We start from the raw sequence: 18133 nt of genomic DNA, 5'->3' as shown, positions 1-18133 counted from the left end.
TGTGTGTGTGTGTGTGTGTGTGTGTGTGTGTGTGTGTGTGTGTGTGTGTGTGTGCGTTTCATCTCTTACTTCCGGTTTGCTAGTTTGTCTTCTGCGCAGCCTCCGTAGTTTCCATAGTAACCACCTTTCTAATCTCAAACCAAACATACAAAGAAACCCTTGATTCACAGCATTTTAAAAAGTTATTTAGCCGTCTAACTTTTTAAAAAGTAACCGCTCTTCTCAAAAGGTAAGAGAAATACGTGACTATTTTAGCTTTTGCGATCTGAATTAGTATTTTTTTAGGCAGACTCCAGCGTTAAATGTTTGCGTTACGATAGCTAACAAGCTAATCAATTAGCTCGCTGATATAAGGTCAGTGTAAAAGTACCATCTCTAATATTCTGCGACAGCTACGTGTGGCACAATTTTAATTTGACAGTGATAAATTACTTCCCAGTGCTGGTTCCCTGTAGGAATCAGGCCCAGGGGTATATAAGAGTTCAATTAGCCGATGTCTTGTGTCTATAGTTCATCTTCAGGTTATCGATCAGTGTCTTTTCGACCTGATAACATAAGATCAAGTGTGGAAAAGTTCTCTGTCACTGACAAACATTTACCTTTAAAACTATGACCGATGGTGGAGAAATGGTCTTCAGAACACTGACTATCTGACTCAAATAATTATATTTTTGTACTAGACACTTTAGCCTAATTTAAAAACAAATGTTGCTGGTTTTGTGCATTTTGTACCATTTTCTGTGCATTTATTTTGCCATAGCATGTGGCAATTTGCGTGTAATATTCTTTATTCGATGTATGTTTGTTTAGATTTTACATTTTGTGTTTCAATTTTTGAACTTGTGGGTATATTATATTTGTTGTTTTTGTAGGCCTCATTTGAGGGGTTTTTTTTGTTTCATTTTCTTGTATTGCCTCATTTAGAAATGATTTAGGATGATTATTGTATATGTCTCATCCATAACTAGTCTTTTTTTTTTCTTCCTAATTTCAGACCTACACACTGACAGCTGTTTATTTAGTAGGTGGATAAAATAGTAGTAGTCAAGTAATAGTAATAAATACTTAACAGTAGTAAAAAATTATAAAAGCAACTTAAAATCAAAGTGCCAGACTTAATACATTAAAAAAGTCCTTTAGTATCTGAATATCAAGAAGCAGACCACGTGGGGAAATTATTATCCTAAAGACATTTTAAATTTAGCTTAAATGAGTTTTAGGCTAAACATATGTGTTTTCTGTGAATACAAACGCTAACATAATTGGGCTTCAGGAAATAATTATCAAGAGGAATTTGTGTTTCAGTTAACGTTTGTCTGTTTTGCTCGAGTCTTTGCTGCAACCTGACAAAGTCACTCGCTGAAGCCGAGTCTTCTTGAGTCAGCATGGTACGTCTGACCGTAGACCTGATAGCCAAGTCTAAAAAACACTTAAAAAAGAAGAGGGGACTCTCGTTCCCAGAGTACCTCAAAACCCTCACCCACCTCCACTTTTCCAGCAAGAATATTGATGACATCGTAAGTAATCAGTCAGCATCATCACTCATACATTTTTTGTTTGTCTCCAATTATAATGCTGATTTCATATTTTTAATGCAACTTTTAGGGAGACCTCTCCATGTGTAGGAGCCTCACCGTTCTCTACCTGTACGACAATCAGATAACTTGCATCTGCAACCTCGGCTTTGCCTCCAACCTTACACATCTGTACATGCAGAACAACAACATCCCTCGTATAGATAATCTCTACAGTCTGCAGAAACTCTCCAAACTGTAAGCAGACAATTTTACCGTCTTGGTTTTCTGTGTTGGGTTTATTATTGAGAGATCTTTGTGTCTGTGCGTGTTTTCTGCTCTGCAGGTATTTAGGTGGGAACAGAATTACTGTGGTGGAGGGTTTAGAGGAGCTCCACGAGCTCAAAGAGCTTCATCTGGAGAATCAGCGGCTGGCACCAGGGGAGAAGTTGCACTTTGACCCCAGGACCCTCCACTCACTCGCTGTATGACCCATATTGTTGAGTACAGAAATTATTCACCAAAATATACTGTTCCACCTATTAGAAAGTGTTGTTTTTTTTTAAAATTAAAATATATAACTAAGTAGCAAAATTTAGCGTATTAACTCTAAAAGAAATGTAATATTTAGCAGCTGCATGCAGCACGTTGGGGATGATTTGAATGTAGTTCTTGTAACTCAAGTTTTATATAAATACGAATTTTATAAGTTGAATTCAACCAGATTATGAGCAAAATGAAGAGAAAATATTGTGAAGTGCTTTTATTTTAACAGAATAATTCTACTAAGATGCTGCTTTGGTATTTAAAAAAAAAAATCCTCTGAATGCACATCTGGAGCTATTTTCTGTACTTTTTTCTGTTTGGTAGTATAAGCAGTAACTATAAAATGTAATATTTGTGCAATTGGCCTACGTTTTTATTAAATTTGTATTATTCTGTCAAGTGAATGGAATCTGAACTCCTCTCTCTTCTTTAATGGGAATTATTTGCACAGGATTGTCTCCATACCCTGAATATTAATAACAACAACGTTGACGATATTAGTGCCCTATCAGTGCTGAAGGAACTCCAGCATTTTTCTGCTGCGGATAATAAATTGCTCAGCATTGAAGTAAGTATAAAATTATGTTACATTTAATTAAAGCTGTCTAAATTAAAAAATAAGATTTGTACTCCAGCATCACAGAGGACACATGCAGTAACTACGACCACATCAAGCAAAGTCTGCACGACGTGACATATTAAAATCAACATGCCATCCATTAGCTGATGAGGTCAACGTTAGCTTTCTGCAGCGATGTGTGAAATGATATGGAGAACAGGACTGAAAAGAACTAAATCCCACAAATCCTGCCAGAAGTTCCCAGGTCTCCACGCCTCGCGAAGGGTCAGAATTATTCAACAAATCAGCGAGCCGCTCCCCAGAGACTTTTCTCACTGACAGCTTTAAACAAGCACAAGTTTCTCTGTTTCCTTGGAAGGCAGTTTTTTTCTCTCCTTGACTTAAAATCCTGTTTGATTTCCTAAACCAACAGAATATCACTTAATGGAAGATTTGTCTGATTCAAGATGGATGTTGGGTATTTGAGCTGAATGTGAGGGCCTTGATTGTTCTGTTAAATTGATTTATGAACTGAAGAGAATGATTTGTATTTAATGATCCTGATATTACTTTAAAGTACATTTTAAGTGACTTTTCCTTCAAATTCCTCTTTAATATACAACACTACTTTAAAAAAAAAAATATTGCAACAAGGCTGGAATATCAATATTGGATAGTCTTGATCTTCAGGCTCTCTTAGGCCACTGCATTAAAAACAGATTTGATTCTGTTCTCTGCACGGGCTCAGGTACACTTCCACAATACAATTCAGCGTGCCATCCATACATGCTGGTTAAAGCTCTATCATGCAAAGCAGTAGCCATATGTGAACACCATCAGAAATGCTGCTATCTTCTCTGGATTAAAGCTCATTTAAAATGGGACTGCGGCAAAATGGAAAACTGTTTTGTGCTCAGATGAATCAAAATGGGTCGTTCTCTAATCATCCTCCACACTAAAGAGAGACCATCCAGCTTGTTTTCAGTGCACACTTCAAACGCTTGCCTCTCTAATGGTATGGGCATGCATTAGTACCTCTGAAATGGGCAGCTTGCACATCTGAAAAGGCCCCATCAATGTAGAAAAGTACAACATATGATCCCATCCAGTAAAGAACACCCAGGAGAACCCTGCATCAGATAAGAACAGGACATTTCCTGCAAAAACTCCAGCAGCCGCTCTCCTTAGTTCTTAAATGTTCTTCTTCTTTCAGCTTTTCCCACTTTAGGGGTCGCCACAGCAAGTCATCCTCCTCCATCTTACTCTGTCCTCTGCATGCTCTGCCCTCACTCCAACTACCTCCATGTCCTAAATGTTGCATGATGCAGGAGATTTACAAAACAGTGCACACAGTCTCAACTTTTTCAGTGTTGTGCGAATGATTTTTCTTTTTACTGTTGATTGAGGTAATTGTTGACCGTGTGTCACTTTTAGCAAATATTTCCTATAGTTTATACAACCCGTCTGCCACTATTGATTCTGCAAAGACAGCTCTCTAAAGGATCAATTTCTTAGCTGCACCATTTGGTGAAAATCCTGAGGAACCATTATGGATTTTTTTAAATAGATTATGACAGGCAGTCAGCTGCGGTGACAAATGGGGAGCATCTTTGGAGGCCGGTAACTGTGAGCGGGGCGTAGAGGACAGAGGAATCGAAGCCTCGGTCCAACTCTGGCTCGTAACCGGCTCATCATTAGTTCAGTGGAGAGAGAGCCAGCCGAGCCGCTGCTCTCCACGGCCCCCCGCGTGGGGGGCAATTTGGCGCTGGGCTCCTCTTCAGCGAGGGCCTTCTGAGTGACGGCCTTGACACGATCATTTATCAAAGCCTGGGAGCGCGTGGTGCTCTGGGGTCCCCTCTGAACTGATTGCAGCTCGAGCTGGAAAAGTGGAAGCGCTTTGGCCAAGACAGGAAGGCAATGAACAATCAGAGCGTGTCCAGAGAGTATTCATATTTCCAGGCTTGGATTAATGTGCCTTTAGATAAACATACAACTGCAGGCAACTTGCTGGAGGAGTCGGCCTCGCACTGCCCCAGGAGAAAACTCGTAGTTACACGACACCGGCGACACTCTTGATTAAAACAGACTGATGTGTTGTTTATGCGCTTTCTATTGGACCTTGTACTTCACATTAACCTTCACTTCTACCATGTCTTTTGAAGATTTATCTCCTGTTTGTCTCTTTTTATTGCAAATGTGCATCACTCTGTTCCTGTTTAGTTGCTGAGAATAATGTCGGAGACACTAAACTCCTGTTTGAACCAGCGGCGATTAAAACCCAACTTGTTAAAGTTGACTGTCGTGCGTGTTCGCAGGAGTTGGAGAACGTGTTCGGCTTCTGGCCTCAGCTGCTGCTGTTGGATCTGAGTGGAAATCCTGTGTGTAAAAAACCAAAGTACAGAGACCGACTGATTACACTGTGCACAGGCCTCGGTAACCGTCGATCACTTTTCTTGCACGTTAACGTTTAAGACAGTGCCAATTTAATATTTTATCCTTTGCTGGTAAATAATAAAACCAAAAAAAATTACATGTCAATTTTTTCCCCCACTGTTTTTAATTTTTATTTTTTAGAGGTCCTTGATGAAAAAGACATTAATGATTTAACCAGACAGTTTCTTATTAACTGGAAAGCATCAAAAGAGAAGAAAAGAAATAACCGAATGCTGCTTAGGCCCTTGATCGCTTATCCTTTAACAAGTAAGTTGTCAAATGATCAGTTTGATTGTCTAATTTTTTTTACATATGTGACTTTGTTCACTCGTTTTTTTGCGGGGGGGGGTTAAAAATTTACTTTTGAACTTTCATTATATGCAAAGTCATGTTTTAGTGTAAAGCCAGAACAAAGTTGTACAAGAGGTTTTTTTTAAATAAGAAGCTGATATTCTGTTTGTGTTCCAGATGACTTGAACACGGGTCAGGATCCACTTCCTGGTCACATCTAGAGCTGAGTGCGGGGAGGAGAGCGTCGCAGAAGATCCTCTGGATCACAGTTCAGCTTCGTTTGCTTTGGCACCTAATCCATTGACAAAATAATCTGTGGAAATTTAGCAAGTTTTCACACACGATCCATTTAAAATGTTGAAATGATTACAGGTTTTAGGAGACTCTTCAAATCCTTTTTTTTTTTATAATTACCAACAAAGTCAGGAAGAAAAACATGATTAGCCTCATGTGATCTGTATTTTTTATTTGCGTTTGTCATTGTAATCTGATAACATATATTCGGGAATTTTATTTGTAAATAAAAATAGTCATAAAGCACTTTAAGAATATTTCTTATTACAAATAAACTAAGTATTTAAGCAAAAACACCTCTGATCTTGTAGGGAACAGAAATTAAGTGTCTCGTCAGCCTTGTGTTAATGATTTAACTCCTGGTTTAATAACCTGGCAGTAATGCTTAAAATAATAAAATAATAACGAATAAAACAGCATTTCCACCTCGTAACCACTGCTGGTTTTCATCGGGTTAGATTTATTGTTTCTGTAGACGTAAATAATTTGCATCATTTAAACTGTTTCTTGCAAGGAGCTCTAAAATTATGTGATTTTTCTTCTGAGTGCTTTTGGCTGAAAAAAGTGAAGCGTTTGAAGCAGAGTGGCACAATCTAAATGATCACTTTGCCTTTTTATTACGTCTTTACATTCTCCAAAGCTAACACGCGCTCTTATTCAAACAACCGTGACAAATGATCCAGCCCGCTGTGAGCACGAACAATACATTTATTACCACCGATTGTGTCCGAGTGGGTTTTCAGGAGCCACATGGGCGCGTGTAACCCCTGAAAGATGCAGGATAATTAAGGGAACAAGCTTACTTAACCTTCTTTAACTTCAACTTTTAATTACAGTGGCCCCGAGCGCTGCTGTTACCCCATCCTTACAAAAACAATGTTTACCGAGAGCAGTCTGAGAATATCCATAATATGAATAATTCCTTTCATTAATTGGCCGACATCTCTGTCCGGAGCCCTGGAAATCAGGATGATTAATTAAGGAGTCGTCCAAAAATGTCCTGAATGCCGGCCTGTTGATTGCAGCGCCCGGGTTTATTTATTAGCTGTCCCCAGTGAGCTGGCAATTCGTCAGAAATGTTTTGCTATACTCATCTTTCACATGCCAGTTAGTTTTCAGGAACCGCTGCAAACAGATGTTTATTTCTGGCTCCTTTTCATCTCCTTAATTATTATTTCTTTTCCTGTGTTAGTCTGTTAGCAAAATATCTCATAAACATCGAAACTGATTTTAATGAAACTTAACGATGCATTTATAGCTGATTGTTTTGGTTTTGGTTTTTTTTTTTTGAATGTCCAGAGGACCAGATTTAACTTTCTTTTTTTTTTTTTAGATTTTTCTACCTGGATTATTGAGCATTCATCAGAAAATAGCTGATTAAGTTTTGGAGTCAGCCTAAATGAAGATGGCCTGCTGATCTTAGAAAGCACAAAGAGGCTATGTCTGTCAGTTTTACAGGAATCCATCTAAAATTTGGTGTGGTAGTAGCTGAGAGTTGCCCTAAACACATTAACTGGACACACAAGACTTGTATTTCAAACTTTACCATTAACAGTTTGGAGTCAGCTCTGTCTGTTAGCAAAATATCTCAGGAACCTTTCAGGAAATAATTACAACTGATACGTTTTTGTTTTGGAGACAATTCGAAATAGAAAAAACACAAAGGTGGTTGAAGTTTAGTCAATTCTACAGATGTTGAGCTCAAATTTGGCGTGGTAGTAGCTGAGGATCATCCCCAACACGTGCTCTGAGTGCATGAGATTACTCATAATAAATATTTGTCCATGCTTTGACCAAAATGTCTCCAGCTGCATCAGGAAATGGAGCTAAAACGCGACGGGCATTCCTTCAAGGAATCGTCTGCTTTTAATTTGAAGGTAAAATGTCCAAATCACTATTTTTGATGGGCTCGAGCAGAAACACGCTGAGTTCAGCCAATTAGAGAGAGAGAGAGAGAGACGACCCCGAGTTAACCACACAGAGTCCAGCCTCTGGCGGGGACAACGAGCGCGCGCTGGCCCTCACACAGACACGAGCTCAGCAAGGAGCAGTCCTCACCTCTGAGGGAGTGATTAATTACGTGGGGGTGAGGGAAAAAAAACCCGTATCCAATAAACGCAGAGCTCTTGGACTTTTACGCACACAGGTGTGGGGTTGGATGCCGCTGCGCGCCGGAGGACGCACACCGAGGAGCTCGTTCCCTGTCCCGGGCTGTCTTCATGTCGCGTCTTGGACAAATATAAGAGGTAAACTCTGTAATATGTGTTGGCAACATGCCAGGGAGTTTATGACAACGTGGAGATGTGGGGCGCATTAAGTTAAAGGCGAAATCAGCCAACGAGAATAAATGAAACGTTTGAACAAAATGTGCAACATATTGCTCATGTGAATCATAAGTTGGTAAATGATTTAATCTCCAGGTCTGTAATTGCACCCTTATGGACGGCGGTCTTTGTTCCGGGGCGGCGGCGGATGACAGCCCCGCTTCTAGTCCGAGCTCCAGCCCCAGTCCGGACGGCCGCCGCCGGGAGCTCCACCGGGCCCGAGGGCCGCTTCAGGCCGGCGGCGGTGGCGGGGGGCTCGGCGGCAGAGGCCGGCCGGCGGCGGCGAACGCGGCGCGGGAGAGGAGCCGGGTGCAGACCCTGAGGAACGCCTTCCTGGAGCTCCAAAGGACTTTACCGTCCGTGCCGCCGGACACCAAACTGTCCAAACTGGACGTGCTGATTCTGGCCACCACATATATCGCCCATTTAACCCGAACTCTCCAGGAGGAAGGAGCAGAGGAGGGGGAGAGTAAACAGACGGAGGCGTTACACTCCCTGAAAGGTGACGGCTACCTGCACCCAGTAAAGGTCGGTACACTGTCTTTTTTTTTTTTTTTTTTAATCAGTGCACCATTTTGGACCAATTAAGAAAAAAAAACCTGCGTAAATTGACAAAAAATGAGTATATTTTATTTAGGCAGTAAACTTAAAAATCCTTGGGCCTTGGGGTTAATTCGTTAACAAATGGAATTGTTTCTCCACAGAAATGGCCCATGAGGTCCAGGCTGTATGTGGGAGCCTCTGGGCAGTTCTTGAACAATAATCCTGCAGAGTCAGAGAATCAAGGCCCATCATCCTCCACCTCCCAATAATCTGTTATAGATTAGAAATGTTCTTGATGTTAGCTGATTGTATAGTTCCACGATGAAGACGATGTAAATTAATATATGAGCATGTTTTTGGTTTGTGTGTTGTTATTTTGGCTTGTTCTGTGTGCATCGTGCAGCTCCACACATGTCCCAGGTATGCACTTTGACTGGAGACATTTGCACTAAATGCATGTGTGAATAACTTAGCATCTGTCATGTGAAGTGGTCTGTCAGCAGGCCACAAAGGAAGCCCTTCATCTCATGTTCCCGCTGGTTTTTACATGCATGGTTTGTAAATGTGTTATTATTTTCTGTGGGTGAATAAATTACTCAAAAATACGAGAGATGTTTCCAAAGGTTTTAACAAAAAGGGGAAAAAAACATTTATTTATTTGCTTAGGCCTATTGAGGATTATTATTATTATTATTATTATTATTATCAATACTATTTAGCATAAGATTGTGTTTGAAGACATTAAACACTGCCTGCACAAAACCAAGGTTCAACAAAAGAATCAAATAAAACAATTTAGAAAAGAAAACAGCTTTGTTCGTATTAATGTGCAAATTGTGTTAGAAAATATTTCATAAAAAATGAAACATTATCTAATAAGCGATTACATGTTAATTTCATAACGTTTCAGTGTGTGTGTGTGTGTGTGTGTGTGTGTGTGTGGGGGGGGGTGAGCTTTATGTTTTTTTTAACTCCTTTCTTTGATTAAGGTTTAGAGTGATGTTTTCAGCTACAAAGCCATAGGACAAATACTGTATATTTAATAGAAATCTTAGAGAATAAAGTAAAATATGTGAGTAAAAAAAATAAAAAGGTATCTTTATGCAAATGTGAAAATAGAGTTTAGAATTGTTGTTACACTTTGACTTAGACTAGAGCATTGGAGTCAACGCATACATTTTTAGTGTTTTTGTCTGCGGCTGTGCATAGACTTAAATATGTAGTCGGATCGTTGAGCCGGCTGGCCCGCTACAGCGGGACGTCAGAGTTTCCGCCATATTGGATGAGGCAGATCTGCCGATCAACCATTCTACAGTGTTTTATGGAAATGACTGTCATTCACATACTAATATATATGGAAAACAAACAGGCACCAAAGACAACATTTGTAACTTTTAACGTGATTATTAAAAATGTTTACTCTTTAAATGTTTAGATTGGAACAAAGTAAGCACTAAACCATCCATCCATTACCTGCTTCTTCCTCTTATGTATTCTTTTGAGTGTTTACAACTACTAACGTGTATTACTGTGGGGATAAATATAGAAATATTCATATTTAACATCTAATCCAACTATAATACTGAAATGTAGATGTGACATGGATTTTCTGAATAAAGATAAATAACAATCACATTTAACTGACTTGGATTAATCACATTAATGAACATATTTTTACAGGGGGTGGGGGACTGTGGGGTATTGAACGAACACACACACACACGTGCCACTCAGAATGAATGAGGCATCTTCTGTCGCTTCACTTTTGCCACATCCAATATGGCGGCGACGTATGGTACACTGCGCACCAAAACTGCGCAGATTAAAAAAAAAGAAAAGAAAAAGGACAACAAAGCGGAAGTCTGTTCTCTTTTTGTTGGACCGTCGTGTGGAGAGCTCGCGCAGCCATTCGGCGTTTCTTGATTTCTCTACAGGTGAGCAGTTGTATATTTTCATTCTGTGTTCGTTTTAGTTTAAAATAGGTGGCGGCGTTTTTTTCCTTACTTCGGGATTATTAGCCCTGGAATATGTAGTTAGCCCGAGCTAGTTAGCATTCCAGCCACGTGTTGTGGAACGTGACTAGCGGTTTCTTTTTACATCGCGCTAAACGTGAAAGTGTTTTCTTTTTTTTACATTAACGCTAAAACATGCAGGTTAATCGTTGCAGTGCTTGATGAAGTTTGTACATTTTATATCTCAGATTTCAGCCTGCTAAGTTTACGTGGATTCAGATAGTAGTTGAGCATTTCGCCACGTGGTCAGGCTAATGTATTGAAGTCGAGCGTTTTTTGCTTGATTATGTGCAAACCTTTGTGTTTATATATTGCTTAATGCTTAATAATGCTCAATTACTAAAGGATAAATGTTGTTAGTCTGATCTGGAGCAGGGCACCAGGTTTAAAGCCTGCTCTTCAAGAACTGATTTTTCATCTTTTTGCCTTTTTACATTTAAATACCATAATTTATACATTTAAATACCATAATTTATACTTAAACATGACAGTTTACATCCCTAAATTGACTGGTTTAGACATTTGGACAGCTAATGTTTTTAAAACAGCTGTTCCTGATTGTATCTGATTTACCTCATTTTGTATTTTGCTTGGTGTGTTACCTGTTTTGTCTGTACAGCACTTTGGTTGGCCTTGTAGCTGTTTTAAGTGCTCTATAAATAAAGTTGTATGGTATCACTGCAGTTGGATGTTACTAAATCAGAATGATTGACAAGGCTTAGATGACAAACTAATCTCATCCTGGATCACTGAAACCATTAGTTATGACCCCTCTCACCCATGTTTGCTCTCATGTCTCACTATAGACAGGTCTTATCCCTGAAGACAAACTATAAATCATTTTTCTGGACAGTTGAAAAGAGGGAAATGATGTCCCTAGTGTCATAAAGCTGCTTGTAGGGTTGCTCCAGTTTTGATTTTGAGAGGTCATCAGAAGAAACCCTGGCTGGGAGGTGGTCGCACCAAGATTTCACTGGGTAAAAGTCCACCCCTCCATAAAGGACATAAGGTCATTTCAAAGGTTATGGCCTGCTGCTGAACCTGTCCTCAGATCTACTATGTTAGCCTTGCTTCCAAGCTGTGTTAGGCTGTACCCTTTGACCTTCAGGTGATCAGTCATCTGGTCTCACTATATTGGCTAATAATTGAGTACGTGTTAATCATCCCATTAAAAAGGTTAGTTGTAAAGTGTAGAAAACTTACAGCAAAACACAAGTGCTGACCTTGCGGAAGGGAAAGAAATGACCTGATCCTCAATTAAATGTGTCTTATGGCATTCTTCTTCTTTTAGGTGCTGGATAATCACTGGGAATCACAAATGTCTTCACTTTGGACCTCTAATGTGAGTGCTGCTGTTTCTCTTCTGGTCTTTGCTATTGCTGAAATAATGATGAGTTCACTTTTCGCCGTTTACCCATCAGACAACAGGATGGTGAATTTGTGACTTAACTGAAACACCAGCACGTGTATCCTAAAATGGGAGAACTAAATCTGTGAATATAACTTCTATTTAAATTATAACGTGTCTATTCTTTCTGATTCAGATTTCTTGTTGTGCTCGCTAAACGTCAAAGATGTCATCAGTCTGCTCTTCTGATGAGGTCAGTAATATTCTCACAGTATTTGTTGTCGTAAAAGTATTTAAGGATGTTGTTTTGAAGAGGATTTGTTCATCCAAAGCGAGTGGGTTATTGACTGAAGTCAAATTTGAACAGCTGGAAAAGTGATGAATTCACACTTTTGCCGTTTACCCGTCAGACGTTAAAGTGGTGAAACTGTGACTACTGAAGTACCAGCTTTAATCTTTGATTTCATTACTACAGTTATTTTACATCGACCGGTTTCAAAAACATTTTTCTCTTCTAATGTCGGTTTAAACTTCCAGTTGATAAAATGTATCTCATCCTGCAGGTCAGCAGCATTTTAGAGCTTCATCTTTGGTAAGTAAATACTCTGAAGTATAATGTACTCAGTGGTTCAGAGTTTATTTTATAGACTATTTTAAAATTGTGATGAGTTCACTTTTAGCCGTTTACCCATCAGACTAAAATGGGATGCTGAAATTGTGACTTAACTGAATTCAGACTCAGATGTATAACCATACACATGACATACTATTGCACACTATAACTGATCTACTGTATTTTATTTTGACATGGGTGTGAAGCCAATGGGAAGATTACTTTGTCTGGGAGGTAAGTATACAACCCATCGTCTGTTTACTTGAGTTACAGCTGCGTTGTTTCACATCTACCACTGATATCAATGTAATGTTACTGTTTTGTAATAAAACAATTCTGAATGTTTGTTTGAATTTGACACCGAGTCCTGTCCAACTTGATCCCTAATAAAATTTGGAGACAAACTTGTGTTTTTGTCTATTTTTTTCAACGTGCATAAAATAAGTTTTCTGTTGACTACCGTTCTCAATACAAGGTGTTACTCCTCTGTAATGTATGTATCTGCTCCAGGTGCGTAGGTGTAGATGAAGCGTAAAATATTTTGATGAAGCTCATCCAGGATCGTGTCTCTCCTGTGCAAACCCTCCATGTCTCCCATGTCGCAAGGAAACGCTGCATCTGATGGAATGATCAGAGCCGAGGCCCCTGTAAGAACAAACAGCGCTGAAAATGCACTCGGAACAATAAGATTAGTGCACAGTAAACAGCAATACAGCCTATTCTAATGGTATTAACTTATGATTTAACACAAACTGCATGTTTATTAAAACATTAGGCACAAAATTATTTGATGTAAAGACGTCTAACTACCGTGCTTGAGAGTGACTGAGTTTTCACACAGGAGCACAGCAACCACAGCGTCTTCCTCCAGGACTCGAGTCCGTAGGCTTAACCTGCAGTGGGCCTCAGCCAAGGAGAGCCTGTGACAAAAGGCAAATGACTCCAAATAATTGTACACAATTATGATTTAAGTGGATAATGTATACCATATATGGTGTTTTTAAATTAAAACTTGTCGTATCCTGTCTAGTTAGTGAAAACTCATAGTTCTACATAAGTCAACCACAGTGTAAACAGTTGTCATAATTCAGTGAGAAATGGTCATTCAGGAGCATGTTCTGGGTTAGAGGGCCATCTACTGGTTGACTGGTATTACACCAGGCAAAACAAACAAGTTTGTGGTATAAATGGAAAAATAACTTGCAATAGTTTGACAGAAGCCAGTGAAATCTTGACGCCCTGACTCTGGGTCCGAGCTCGTCGACTCGCCATGTAGTAACCGTGGATTAATTTCTCTGCTTCAGGGCTGAGCTCCACTTGCAAATTTTTGCTAAGAGCTACCAGCTGTAAGAGAACAACAAACCTCAGTTTCTACATTTCCAAAGCCATGGTACTAACGTTTTCTTTTTAAATGTTTATAAACCTCTTTGTAATCTTTGTTTGAGAAGTCCCAGTAAGATGGGAAGGTGTGTGTTCCAGGCTGCATTGCCTGTTGGAGGGTGTGGACACTCTGGGCATATGCGGCTTGTTCTCCAACCCTGTCTCTGCACTGAATGACGAGACCAAACGCTTCTGCAAACTGTGCAGGGACAGGACCCATTTCCTGTCAACAACAGAGACGGATCTACATCAGCATTTCTTCCAACATTTTTTTAATTAAACATGCAGGTGACATCGTACTCACTGCAGTTCCCAGTACAGCAAAGTCCGTCTTCCCAAAATGTTGCGAGGAGTCTGTGAGGCCCCAAAAGCTGCACTGGACTGGAAAGGAAAGCTGCTGGTCAGCATCCTCGCCATATTTCTTCCCAGGAATGAACACGGACACCGAGTGGCTCTCCAGAACTGAAGGATAATAATGAAGACAAAGACAGAAAACACTACTTACAGAAATTATCTTTAATTTTACAGCTGACAGAAACGTCTCGAACTACTGTACCTGAGTGAATGTGATCCAGTTTGTCCTTTTTATAACAACCCAGATCTCCCAGCATGCAAATACCCCCAGTAGCGAGTAATGCAGAACCAGCATGGATGTTCGCAGTTCCTGCTCCGTGTTCGTCTCGGGACAGACTTGTAAACAACTCCCCTGAGGCCTGATGCCTGACCCCACGGCACACCAAATTCAAGCTGTACTCCATTAGTCTGACACAAAGAGGTGAGGAAAAATATTAAAGCTTCAAATACACAGGCTGCAACCAGGATGGACCTGCTTAAAAAGTATCAGGATGTGTAATCCAGGATTGCTTTACCTGTCAAGTATGAGCGTATCACTTGTAACAACAAGGACATCGAAACCGTGAAATGTGTTGTTTGCATCTGTTCTGGTCTGCACCAAGCTGAGCAGCAAGCCCAGCTTTAGCGTGTTGTATAAACCAGGAGGAGCCAGCTCCAACCCAAAGCAGTGAGCTACAATGGCAGAAAACCTCCAGGGAGAAGAGGCTGTCAAATGCAGCAGCTCCTGGAATCTGTGAGAGACTTCAGGGCAACCTATAGGTAGAGTTATTAAACATAGTTCATGCTTAAAATAAGCTTACAACAAATAAACACAATAAAGATCAAGATGTGGAGGACTCCTGTTCATCATAGGATTTATCAGCTCGTTTCTGCCGTACACTTTGGCTCCCACGGTTGGACACTGTTTGCTTCTACACTCCAAATAATGTTCGACCACTGATGCACAAGAGCAGGAATGCCTATCACCCTGTAGAGTCGTCCGATCCTCATCGAGTTACACAGCTCATCTGTGCGAGAAAGAAACAAAGCAATTACTCGGGTTGTTCTCCAGCGTCTAAAAACAGAAACATGCAGAGCTCTAATAAGCTCTGCCAAGACAAACAGAACGAGGCACTCTGAACAAAGATTCCTCTGTGTGTGAAGAGCACAGCTAACTAATGAGTGCTCCGTGCACTTATTAACATATATGTTTAGTAACAGGAGCCTGCTGTATTAAGTTCCTCCACAGGACCGCTTCAACAGAATATGGTAATCCCGGGGTTGAGATTTGCTCAACTGTCAGGGGTCCCACTAATTTTATGCCTCGGACTGAACCTCAAGTAGAAAACAATAAAAACGGAATCTCAATATATATGACTGCAAATAGAAGCTATTCAAACCAGGGCGAGAATCTCACTGTACAGACAAATAATGCACTTTTACATTTCAGTAAGATGGGTTGTTTTACACTTTGGTCAGCAAATGTTATGTTCACAAAGTAATAAAGGTAAAATAAGTAAGTTTATTTTGGCTGCTTCCTTCTACAAGGGTCACCATAGTGAGAAAACTTGCATAAAAGATTTGGCCATTTGTTTTATGCTAGATGCTCTTCCTGATGCAACCTCAGGGCTACTGCAGCCCCATATATATATATATATATATATATATATATATATATATATATATATAAGAGGATTATATATATATATATATATAAGAGGATTGACCATTTTCAGATAAACGTAAGTGGGGAATGATTTTATGTGATATAAAGGTGTTCTTTGGATCGTAATGTTAAAAAGCACAAAATACTGTTGGCAAAAGTAGTTCCACATTTGAACTTTCATAGAAAAGTAAACTCTGTATGGGTTAAATGATATAGGTTAAGTGATAGTTTTGTATTTTTGTTAAAAGAAAGTCACTCTGATATGAACAGTTGGTATTCTACTCTTGCAAATGAAATGAGTCCTCGTGGCTCAATGGGACTAACCTGTTTAAATAAAGGTTGAATGAATGAATTTGTATTATTCCTTTTACTTTGTGTTCTTTCAATTCTTAGTATATTTTTTTTTGCATTTGTTGCTTTTACAATGAGCAGAAAATGTCATTTGTTATACAGTACAGTATATTTGACAGTTTGTAAGTCATGGCCCACATACTCTTAGATTGATAAACGTACCTCTCAGAAACAGGGTGACAGACTGGTATCTCGTCGAGTCTTGTTGATGTCCTCGTAGAACATCTAATGCTTTGACGTGGATCAGCTCCACCAGCTGTTTGTCTGCTTGCCAAAACTAACACATCACATACTCGCACACAATATAACAATGCACACAGCGTCCAACACACTGACGAACCGTCACCTCCTAAAACTCTGAACTTCACATCCTCTTTCAGCTGGGAGCTGCAAATCATGCAGGTGAAGTCATTTCTCACAGTAGCGGACTCTGTGGCTCCAGGTATGTGGACTCGTATGTAGTGGAACCCTAGAGTCCAAATTTCAAGTATAAAAAAAGTATTTGTCAGAGTATTGCCTGACAAACTCTGTCAGAGTAATTGTAATTATTACTTTACAATAGACTTCTATGAACAAACTGTCCTAAAACACTGAATAAAATTGTTTCTTTGCTGAGTTACTAAGTGGAAAAATAAAGAAAATACCAGTACCTTAATTGAATGTAAGCCCCTGATGCCATAAAATAAATACTTTTTTCCCATGAACATAAAAATTGCAATAAATTTAAAATCAAAATATCAAGACAAAAGCGGTGGTTCAAGATAAAAGTAACTTAAAAAAAAAAACAATTTTTTAATTTAATGGGTAAAATGTACCTGTAGAACAGAGACAGTTATCATTAGTACAGAGGAACCTGGCTCCCTGGGTGTACTTTGTAATTCTTGTCATGGCAATGACCACCCCCTCCATGGATTTAGGTCTCATTGGACCATAAACACGAGGGAAACTGCAAAGGTCCAGCATGTATTCAGGGAATGAAGGCAGGTGTGTGAAGTTCAATGAGACGTTCACCTTAAAAGTAAAATACCAGAAGACACAACAGTACTGTGTGAGATAAATTAATCAAACGTTTTCTATCAGCAAAATAAATAGTGTTATTTGTAGGATGCGTTGTCATACCTGGCTCGCTGTTTGTATTTTTTCTGTGAGTGAAAGAGTCTTCATTGCCAGGAAGCAAACCTACATGTGGGAAATCAACAAACCAGGGCGTGTAGGTATGCTAACAGTGAAATTTGGCTAATATCATTTTAGCTAGGTTAGCCACTTACTGACTGAAACAGAACCGTGGCTCTGAGTGGGTCATGCAGAACGCAGTCACCCAGCACAGGATCCATTTCGATTAAATCTGAAGGATTAACATTAATTTTGAACCTGTAGGCTGCCTCGTTCTGTTGGGGGTCTGGTAAGAAGGAAAAAAAACACAAGCTAATTTTCATAAGCGAAGTACGTGTGGGAGGTTTTTAACCCAAGACAAATGAAACACGGTACCGTTTAAAAGTTTGCAGTCGTCGATAAGTTTCTCAAGACCGCCACTTCTGTCTAAATATATCAAAATGGACTCTTTTAAGAAAAAAAGGTCGGCCATGGTTACTAAAACGTGACAGAAGCCAAACTTTGTACACCGCTGTCTTCTAGCTTCCGTTACCACGGTAACTGGTTGCTATGGTGACCATTCACATTAGCGGAAATACAATATACTTAACAAAATAAGATGCTTATTTACGTATAACCACACACAAACTATTACTGTACATGTACTGTAAATATATATATATATATATATATATATACATAATATTGAAGCAAAAAAAAGGACAAACAATGAAAGATAAGCATAGAATACTTTGTATTTAAACAAATATGACCTATACCTTTATAAACAAAAATGCTTTATTCAGTGGTCTCTCAAGTAATTTCCACAGATTA

General features: G+C 39.4%; 3 protein-coding genes and 1 long non-coding RNA gene across 4 annotated transcripts; 3 read left to right on the top strand and 1 right to left on the bottom strand.

Annotated features, from left to right (window-relative positions):
- Positions 1 to 1376: 1376 nt before the first annotated feature.
- On the top strand, positions 1377 to 5564 carry ppp1r42 (protein phosphatase 1, regulatory subunit 42). The gene is made up of 7 exons (XM_037693970.1): positions 1377 to 1517; positions 1606 to 1772; positions 1861 to 1999; positions 2512 to 2628; positions 4935 to 5052; positions 5194 to 5319; positions 5521 to 5564. Exons 1-7 carry the CDS (start codon positions 1386 to 1388, stop codon positions 5562 to 5564), a joined length of 843 nt encoding a protein of 280 aa, XP_037549898.1. The 5' UTR covers positions 1377 to 1385.
- Positions 5565 to 8075: 2511 nt separating this feature from the next.
- Positions 8076 to 8773, top strand: LOC119426406 (transcription factor 24-like). Its single transcript, XM_037693969.1, has 2 exons — positions 8076 to 8489; positions 8666 to 8773. Exons 1-2 carry the CDS (start codon positions 8076 to 8078, stop codon positions 8771 to 8773), a joined length of 522 nt encoding a protein of 173 aa, XP_037549897.1.
- A 1504-nt stretch (positions 8774 to 10277) lies between these two features.
- LOC119426675 lies at positions 10278 to 12088 on the top strand. Its single transcript, XR_005187632.1, has 3 exons — positions 10278 to 10438; positions 11808 to 11858; positions 12061 to 12088. It is a non-coding gene; the product is annotated as an uncharacterized LOC119426675 (long non-coding RNA).
- Positions 12089 to 12955: 867 nt separating this feature from the next.
- On the bottom strand, positions 12956 to 17792 carry mcmdc2 (minichromosome maintenance domain containing 2). The gene is made up of 14 exons (XM_037693894.1): positions 17696 to 17792; positions 17476 to 17606; positions 17327 to 17386; positions 17023 to 17218; positions 16554 to 16676; positions 16370 to 16471; positions 15090 to 15218; positions 14727 to 14964; positions 14414 to 14619; positions 14162 to 14319; positions 13901 to 14080; positions 13682 to 13821; positions 13288 to 13397; positions 12956 to 13122 (listed from the first exon to the last, which is right to left on the bottom strand). Exons 1-14 carry the CDS (start codon positions 17790 to 17792, stop codon positions 12956 to 12958), a joined length of 2037 nt encoding a protein of 678 aa, XP_037549822.1.
- Between the last annotated feature and the right edge of the window lie 341 nt (positions 17793 to 18133).

Source organism: Nematolebias whitei, chromosome 20, assembly GCF_014905685.2.
Source record: "Nematolebias whitei isolate Nwh7 chromosome 20, NemWhi1, whole genome shotgun sequence".
Classification (NCBI taxonomy): domain Eukaryota; kingdom Metazoa; phylum Chordata; class Actinopteri; order Cyprinodontiformes; family Rivulidae; genus Nematolebias; species Nematolebias whitei.
The sequence above is the reverse complement of the archived record's forward strand: the minus strand, read 5'-3'. Positions and strand labels throughout refer to the sequence as shown.